This window comes from Camelina sativa, chromosome 1 (assembly GCF_000633955.1).
Source record: "Camelina sativa cultivar DH55 chromosome 1, Cs, whole genome shotgun sequence".
In the NCBI taxonomy this organism is placed as follows: Eukaryota; Viridiplantae; Streptophyta; class Magnoliopsida; order Brassicales; family Brassicaceae; genus Camelina; species Camelina sativa.
Window position 1 is genome coordinate 20,502,210 of NC_025685.1, and position 9,749 is coordinate 20,511,958.

The window sequence follows — 9,749 nt, forward strand, 5'->3', positions numbered from 1 at the left end:
GACCTTTACCGGATGAAGATGACTTAGTAACGATGTCTGAGGTGTGGAGAAATGGGCAAGGTTGGATATTGGATAAGATAGCTCCATATGTACCAGATCATGTTTGGTTGCGCCTGTACTCTGTAGTGTTGGAAAATGTTATTGGTGCGAAGGATCGAATTTCGTAGGGTGAGAGTTTGGATGGAAAGTTCACGGTTTGGTCTACATATAGTTTTTTAACTCGAGATGCTACACCTCGATCAGATCTTAGTAAGTTGTTTTATCATGTATGGAAGTTGATTGCTTCAGAAAGAGTGAAGGTTTTTTTGTGGCTCAGCGTGAATCAAGTGGTAATGACGAATGTGGAGAGAAAGAGAAGACACCTTTATCATGATTGTTTATGTCAGGTATGCAAAGGAGGGCAGGAGACAATTCTCTATGGGTTAATATATTTTCCTGCTATGTCTGCTGTGTGGAGCCAAATTATCCCGCAACGACACAGAGATAGTTTTTTTACACAGTCTTTATTTGAATGGGTGTATGATAATCTCAGGGATAAGGTGGTAGTGAGTGAGGTTCCTTGGGCCACACTATTTGTGATGGCCATTTGATGGGGATGGAAATGGAGATGTGGTAATGTTTTTGATACCAATGGTAAGTGCAAGGACCGTGTGAAGTTTATTAAAGACTTGGCCAAAGAAGTGATCTAGGCTCATGTCAAGTCATGACCTCATGGGCAGGCTATTGCTCAGGTGGAGAGATTTGTTTCGTGGGTTAAACCGAGAGGGAACTGGTTAAAGCTGAACACTGATGGGTCTTCTCGGGGGAATCCTGGCTTGGCTACGGCAGGAGGGTTTGGTTTGAATATTGGCATGTGTTCCGCTCCTTTAGCGGAACTGTGGGGTGTTTATTATGGCCTACATATTGCTTGTGAGTATCGCGCGACTTGTGTGGAGTTGGAGGTAGATTCAGCGGTAGTGGTTGATTTTCTTCAGACAGGGATTGATGATTTGCATCCTTTGTCATTCCTAGTACGACTTTGCTATGGCTTTATCTCGAGGGACTGGATAGTCCGTATTTCTCACGTGTATATGGAGGCTAAACGTCTTGCTGATGGGTTAGCAAACTATGTGTTTTCTTTACCGTTTGGTTACCATTCTTTTACTGTTTGTCCTGATGTTGTTCGTTCAGTGATGTTAGACGATGTTAATGGGTCTTCGATCCCACGTGATGTTCGTTTGTAATTCTTTAATTTTTCATAAAACATAGGAGACATTATCTCTTATTTCATACCAAAAAAAATATTTAAAGTTTCCTATCTTATATAAAACAGATAAAATCGAAAATTTGATAACTAAACCTTAAATTAATATAATATTTGTAAATTTATAATAACTAAATTTGTGTTATTTCTAACTCTATACCAAAAGTAATTATAAATCTTATTCCATCAGTTTACCAAAATTGTAAGTAGCTAAGTTATATGTCAAACTAGGTCATATGTGATATTAATAATTATATTATGGTTTTATTATTTATATTAAATGAAATTATTAGTGTTTGATATATTACATAAGACTTATCCAAGCAGGAGTGCTTGGCAAATAGAATAGCTCTAATAAAACAACTGCTTTAATTAAGAAAAAAAAAAGAGAGAGTTTAACACGTCCTTGGTCTCCATTCATGTTTTTCTTTCAAGAAATAGGAGATGTTTGGCTCCCTTGTATGTGATTTTCAACTAGAAAAAATATTATATTACTTAAAATATATTAAGACAACTTATAAAAGTTGTTGACAAAAAGAAAATTAATAAAAATTATTTAAATTATCATAGAGAAATAAAGTTACATATGCTCGCAAGTATGGACCTAAAAAAAACACCCTTTGAAAAACATAACTGGATAAAACAAAACAGAAATAAATATGTCATATTGTTTGAAACTTCATGGTTACAATCAATTTTCAACAAATCTATATATACTTTATATTGAATTTGGTTTGTGAGTAAGACTATTCAGATAGATTTTTGTACTCTCAAAACATATATTAAAAAAAATATATATATATAACTTCAATCCTTGATCCCATAGGATTGTCAAAGTCACCCCAACTCCCTTAGTTTTGTCCATAAAAATCAGGGCTGCTTGTCTGTGGTTGGTTGGACTCATTGATGATGAGTTGCTGGAACATGTTTGGGTCATTTTGATACATGTTTAATCCATCAGATTGGCTGTCGTTATGCATCACTTTTCCTATTACCATCTTTAGCCGCTGCACTTCTATCATCAATTGTTCGTTCGATGCTAATACTTCCTTCAGCCGTTGTGCTTCCACACTCACTTGTCCGTTCAACGTTGTCGTCCCCTTTAGACTTTCAATATCTGCATGCAATCGAATTATTTTGTTAACATATAACAGCCTTAAATCTTAAAGTTCAAACATTTACTATAGATTGCAGAACAAAGAACTTGCTAAAGTATCAATAAAAATTAATTAGGTGATGGTACCGTCAGGATGGAGTTTTGTCTGTTGCTTCAGCGATTCAAGTCGAATCCTGATTTCCTCCTTTTCATCAACCAACATTTGTTTATCTTTCTGCATGCAACAACAATATAAATTCCTTACATGAACGGATAAACCGTTTAGATAGAATATGACAAGTTTATATACTTGGTAATGTGATATGTCTCACCTCCAAAAGCTTCTCTTTTTTTTGCATCAACATGATCGCCTTTTCAAGATACTTTATTCTGCATTCCAAGTCAATACGGTACTGTGACTTCCTCTTCTTTGAACTTGCAGCTGCCTCTCTGTTTGCCAAGATTCTGAAAGACCATTCACGTCGATGAATCGTAAATGTATGATAAAAGAAAAAAATGAGGAAAAAGAAAGATTTAATTAACCAGTACTTACCTTCTCACTTCCTTAGGATCAGGTCTGCCCTCATCTTTACCAAACTCGAGGTCCAAAGTATTCGCGCAGTCTCCATCAACCGAACTGGTAGGAGAAAGAGGCAGCTCCAAGAAGTCATTGAAACAACTATCCACCGAAACACTCCTGTAGTGTCTCATAATCGAAGGAGGCGATGTAGGGTTTTCGTTGAGCCTAATGGAGGAGTCTATATCCTCCACATCAGCCGATGACGAAGAACCACGTAACAACGTTGGAGAAAGGCTCAGCGATCTTAGTGGATGATTACGTAATGACGACGGAGAAAGGCTCAAAGGCGGCAAGGAGGAGTAGAAAGCCGACCGCTGCATCATCCTCGACAGTGGTTCGGAAGGAGTGATATTGTCCCATCCATTCATTGTTAAGGATTGTAGAAGACCAACAAAACAATGAGAGTATCTGCATCATATATATCAAAGTTATTTTTTATACGTATATCGTTTATCTTTCTTGCGTGCGAAAAAAACGAATAGATAAATGGGAAAAAAATAACAGTTTAAAACTATGATTAAAATTTAAAATTATCGAAGATCATTTATTTTCAATCGAGATTGTCATCACTCAATCAATTTATAGAAAAAGAAGAACAAACGTTGACCAAAGAAGAAAGAGTACTTATTACCTTAGGTTCAACAATGAACTACGAAAGTTGAACAGAATGATATGAGAAACTAGAATATGATTGTTGTTTTCTTTTATATTGATTAAGTGGAGGCTCATGTTTCAGGAATTAATCTTATTTTTTGTCAGTAAATTAACTTTTATTTTTTGAAGTCAAAATACTTAAATGAAGTTTGTGTTTTTAGGTAGTATAAATGGTCATTATAGTTTTTGGTTGACTCAATCTTAATTAAATTATTTATTTTGGCATGTTATTTACTTTTGCTAGTGAGAAAGTTTTGGTACATTGCATATTTTCACTAGTGAATAGCTATTTTGGCAAGTTATTTATCTTTGCTATTGACTTAGTTTTAGCATGTTGTTTAACTTTTACTTCTCAGTTGACATGGTCTTTAATTTTGCTATTAAGTTATTTTAGCAAGTTGTTTAATTACTTTTGGTAATTGAACAAGATATTATTTTAAAGGATGATAATCTAATTTCTCACTTTGCAAAAGAGGGGAAAAATGCCATTTTCCACCTGTACACCCCCAAAAGTGCGAATTCCTTTTTGTACATTCATGTAGTGCTAATTTAGATCTGTACCTCAATAAAATTCACAATTCATACATGTACTTATAAAATTGAGCCGATTTCAAAGTCCATGTTAACGGATTTAAGTCAACCGTTAGAGATGCTGATTCAAACGAAACGACGCCGTTTTGCTATGTTAAATTTCAAAAAATATTATGTCAGAAATCTCCACTGTCGTGAATCGAACCTGTACACTCATACATGTTAGCATGTGACATAACCATTTGATCCCACAACCATTCTCGAAAGTAACATACAAACTTATTTTTATAAACAAGAAAAATTGTAAGTCGATAAATGAAATATCGTTGTTTTGAATTGGGAGAAAATTAAAAACCTAGGATTTTTCCTCTTCTTCGCCATTTGTGTTTTATTCGGGTTTTCTTCTTCTTCTTGTCACTGAACCGAGACCTGCTTCTTTTAATGGTAGATCTAAAAGTTTTTATGGATTCTGTTATGTCCCTCTGAATATTAGAATAATACAAACAGAGTACTTTAATGGCTGACGCTAAAACAAAATAGAAAAAGAAATACAGCTGTAGAAAACATCCCAAGTTGTCTGCAACTTTACGTTTCGTCTCAAAAAAAAATGTGAATCTATCGTACGAAGTGAAAAATAATATATAATACAAGGCCTAGACAAATGTTTTCACTATCACATACATTATATATATTTTTAATTCTTAAAAGTAAACTCAAGAGTATTATTCGTTACGAACGCTTCAATTTAATATAAAGTTTATTAATATTTTACAAATTTGAATAGTAAACCAAATAAGTTATATTAATACTGTTGTTTCGTATAACTTATTTTCAATTTTCTGGAGATAGATGATAAAATTGTAAAAAGTGGCGATTTCGATCGAGTGTTTTCTTTATTTACAAGTGTGTGTCGTAATATTAAATCTTCACGCTTATATGTTTTTAAATCTTTATTTACTAGTGTTTTATTACATTTTATAAACTTAATTGTAAAAGTAATACTAACACTATTCAAAATTGGAGAAAGAGTGTGTGTGAGATTTGAGTGTGATTACGGGTTTGTTTCCGTCGGTTTTTTTTTTTTAAAAAGGACGATATGGGTGAGGTAAGACAGAGTTTCGAAAAAGGCATAACGATTAACGAGATCTATGGGTTGGAAGACCTAGAACCAATGTTTGATGAGGAGTACTTGAACGAGAAGGCAGCCAATGTGGATTTGTCTAAGCAGGACGAAAACATATATGTGGGGAGGACATTTGCTAGTAGAGAGCATTTCAAGGTTGGTTTATCTATATATACAATAAACCGTGTATTTAGATACAAATTCACATGGTATGAGAAGAACTCATTGGTTGCCGAATGCTATGCAAGAAAGGTTGTGACTGGCGAGTGTACGACCACCAGGTATGTGGGACAGAAGAATATGCAGTCAGAAAGGCATAGTTAGAGCATACGTGGGATGTACAGACGCATAGCAAGTTCTCAGCACATGCCACATCCCGTGTCGTAGCCGCGCTGCTCAGGTCAAAGTATGCAAAAGCATATTGTGTACCAAGAGCTAGAGACTTACCAGAGTGTGTCCTGTCAGAGCACAACATACGGATGACCTACTGGAAGGGTTGGAAAGCAAAAGAACTTGTAGTGGTAACAGCTCACGGGACAGAGGAGAATAGTTAACTATTGTTTCCTGTGTATTTGCATTTCCTTCAGTTGGCTAATCCAGGAACCGTTTACCATCTGGAAACAGAGGCTATTCCCTGTAGCATTTGCTGTTGTGGATAGTGAGAACGATGATTCATGGTCATGGTATATGAAAAAGCTCAGTGAAATAGTTCCTGATGGTGATGAGCTAACATTTGTTTCTGACAGAAATGCGTCTCTCTTAAAAGCTATTTTAGAGGTGTATCCCCAATCACATCATGGAGCTTGTCTTGTCAACATTAAAAGAAATGTGAAAGGTAAGTATAAGAAAAAAGTGGACTACCCTCGCTGGTGTGGAGGGCAGGAAAAATGTACAGAAAGAAGGATTTTGCGGCTGAGTATGCTAGGATTAAAAAAAGGAATAGAGGATGTTGGGAATACCTAGAAGAAATTGGCGTCGAGAATTGGAGCAGAGCTCATTTTGCCGGCGAGAGGTATAATTTGATGTCATCTAACATTGCTGAGTCCTTGAACAATGCATTGATACCAACTAGAGGTAGTCCTGTTGTAGCATTGCTGGACTTTATTAGGAAAATGCTAGCTAGGTGGTTTGAATCACGTAGGAAAATGATTTCGAGAACTGTTGGTGATATACCTATAGCGGTTGAAAGAGAGTTGTTGAAACGGTTCAAAGGAGGACTAGGTATGGGTGTACTTGCTGTAGGAGAATGGGATTTCGAGGTTACATCAAAGGATGGAAAGCAATTCCTTGTGTCACCGGAAGACAAAACCTGCTCCTGCCTGGAGTTTCAGAAGCTCAAGATCCCTTGCACTCACGCAATGGCTGCAGCTCATGACAGGGGTTTGGAGTACAGGACACTTGTTGGATAGATGTATAGGATATCAACATGGACTCCTACAGTAGGAACAGCTATTCTGCCTGTCCAAGATCCAGCGGAAGTGAATGTCCCAGAGGAAATCAGAGTTGTCTGCTTGAGTCCTCCGATAACGAGGAGACCACCAGGGAGACCCCCGAAGTTGCGCATCCACTCAGCAGGAGAGTATTTGGTAATATAGAAATATTTAAGATGTATTCAAATTATATTCTGAATATATTAACTAATATAGTTTGCAATGTGTAACTGCAGGGAAATAATAAGTCGAGGCAACCAAACAAGTGTGGACGTTGCGGTGGTTTTGGACACAATAGGGTAACTGATATGATCGTGGCCAGCAAGGAGACATAAGCTGCAGAGAAACCGGAGATCGTGGGAAGGATCACTCGTTCAAGAGCTAAGGAGATGGCCAAGGAAGCTCATGCACTCATAGCTGACGGGTCATTCAATCTACCGAGGATCCAAGTCTTCAACATATCCACCCTGAAGACTTCACCCGATAATGATAACTAGATAACTTAGGTGTGAAGTTTCTACTCTTTTTCCCATAGCTGAGTTTTGTCCCACTGGGTTTTCTCGGTATGGTTTTTAATGAGGCAAATGGATCACTACGTCGAGTTATCTAGAAGTCATTACCAATGGGGAATAATGTACTAATACAAGTGGCTTCTGTACTACTACAGATCACTTAAACGCTTCGTTGTTTTTCTTATTTCCTTTACACGCCTTGTTGTTTTATTTGGAGTGTCGAACCCTAGGGTTTATTATAAAACCCAAAAGCCACGCCTCCTTGTTTGGGAGCGAAGAAGTTGTATGAACAAGTATTGTCACACTTTTTCCTCACTTTGAATTCTAGAATGCGTTCTTGATTTCTGGGTTTCTATACACTTTGTGAATCAGAAACTCTTCACTTTGTTCCAATCCATACAACCACCTAAACATCTATCTCCATCGAACCACTGTTTTCATCATTCGATCTTCACACATCATCACTCAAAGTCATTCGCCCATCATCATCAACCAGATCACGTCACCTATCACCTATCCTCAGCCTTTCATCGGAGTTCTATCCTAGGGAGATCGTATTATGTGGTATCAGAGCCAACTCTGTGCCAAAGGCTAAGCGATTCTAAAAACCCTAATCTCGTTTGTGGCTTGATTTATTTCGTTTGTCTAGTTTTAGGGTTTTTTTCGTTGTTCATTGGTGTTTAGATCGAGTTCTGTGAGTTTAGGATTTAGTTTTGGTGTTGTTTCGAATTAGACTGCAATTAGAATTAGTTATTTCGAATTTTATTCATCATAGGGCTGATATTGTTCGATTTTTCTAATAGTCTAGCTCGACAGTAGGTCTGCAGTCGTGTTTTCTTTTTAAAAATTCAGAGTTTCAGAGTTTATTTTCGGTTTTCTCATTCAAGGAACACTTTACTTCGAGTTTTTTTTTTTTAATTTGCAGGTACAATGGAGCTTTCTCCAGAAGCTATGGAAGCTTTGAACCAAGCCATGGCTAAGCAAATAACAGAAGCAAACAAGACAATGTCTACTCAGTTCCAGCAACAGATGGAGCAGCTCAGTAACATGTTTGAGAAGCAGATCAAAGATATAGCTCACACAACTAGCGCTTCAGATCAGGGTTCTTCAGAACCGCCTAGTCCTAATAAGGCCCTCCGCTTAGCTAAAGGAAAGGCACACGTGGGAGCTTCTTCCAAGCATACACGGATCAGAACAACTAAGTCACCTACTGGGGGAAGAGAGACTTGTTTCAATCAGAGAAGAAACACTCAAAGCACAGAAAGAGAGCATCGAAGAACTGGTAGAGATCCTACACGCCCACGACGAGCTGAACAAGTAGCTGGGCATCGAATATACATTGAGTCAGATAGAGAGTATTCTGAAGAAGAAGAAGTTTCAGATCATAGTCAAGAGACAATGAGGAGAAACAGAAACAGAGATCACGGTAGAGATTATGATCCCTTGAGGCATCAGCTGAATCATCTCAAGATTCAGTATCCTTTGTTCCATGGTACCAATGATCTAGAGACTTATCTAGATTGGGAAAGGAAGATGGAGTCGAACTTTCAGGTTCAGGGTACTTATGAGTTCAACAAGGTGAAGATAGCCATATCCGAATTCAATGGCTATGCTTTGTTGTGGTGGGAGCAGCTGGGACTTACTCGACATCGACAGAGAGAGCCTGCTATCACTACATGGGAACAGTTAGTCACGCAGATGAGAAAGAAGTTTGTGCCTACACATTACCAGAGAGAGATTCTTAACAAGCTTAGGCGTCTCATCCAAGGCACTAAGTCTGTTAGAGACTACTATCAAGAGCTGGAAACGCTTATGATCAGGGCTGATCTAAGAGAAAGTGAAGACATGGTTATGTCTAGGTTTCTTGGAGGTTTGAACAGAGAGATTCAAGACAAGATAGAGCTGCAGAACTATGAAGATGTGCAAGAAATGGTACATAAGGCAGAGCTAATTGAATCACAGATCAAGAGAAAGGGAGTGAGGTCAACGTTTACGCCTAACATTCCCAAGCCAAGAGAGTTCAGTAAACCCGCCTTCACCAAGGACAGCAAACCCGCGACAGCCACAATCAAAGAGGAAGTTAAGATCGATTTCAAGCCCAAGAGTAGCACCTCTACAAGTCATATCAGGTGTTTCAAATGCCAAGGGATGGGGCATTATTCCAGAGACTGTCCTAACAAGAAGATGTTTCTTCTTCAAGAAGGAGGAGAGATTGTGCCTGTAGACAGTTCAGAGAGTGAACCAGAGTCTGATTTAGGTGAAGAAGGTGAACCAGCAGTCATGGGAGAGATGTTAGTAGCACGCAGAGCTTTAAGTGTTCAGACTCATCCAGATGATCGAGGGCAGCGTGAGAATCTCTTCCACACCCGGTGTATGGTTCAAGACAAGGTCTGCACCTTGATCGTTGATGGTGGTAGCTGTACTAATGCTGCTAGTGAAGAGATGGTACAGAAGCTTAATCTCAAGACCACTTCACATCCAAGACCTTATCAGCTACAATGGTTGAATAACAAAGGAGCTTTAACAGTTTCGCAGCAAGTGGTAGTGAAACTCACAATTGGGAAGTATGAAGATGAGCTG

At 37.9% G+C, this 9,749-nt stretch overlaps 1 protein-coding gene across 1 annotated transcript; it reads right to left on the reverse strand.

The window, feature by feature from the left end:
- On the reverse strand, positions 2,095 to 3,287 carry LOC104710179 (transcription factor VIP1-like). The gene is made up of 4 exons (XM_010426740.1): positions 2,893 to 3,287; positions 2,672 to 2,804; positions 2,487 to 2,574; positions 2,095 to 2,360 (listed from the first exon to the last, which is right to left on the reverse strand). Exons 1-4 carry the CDS (start codon positions 3,285 to 3,287, stop codon positions 2,095 to 2,097), a joined length of 882 nt encoding a protein of 293 aa, XP_010425042.1.

Excerpts from the sequence above, each read along its gene's own strand:
- LOC104710179 (XM_010426740.1), bottom strand. The coding sequence starts at position 3,287 with ATGAATGGATGGGACAATATCACTCCTTCCGAACCACTGTCGAGGATG. Across the intron at positions 2,575-2,671 it reads AAAAAGAGAAGCTTTTGGAG|AAAGATAAACAAATGTTGGT; the intron begins GTGAGACATATC and ends TGTTGCATGCAG. Across the intron at positions 2,361-2,486 it reads GACAAAACTCCATCCTGACG|ATATTGAAAGTCTAAAGGGG; the intron begins GTACCATCACCT and ends GATTGCATGCAG.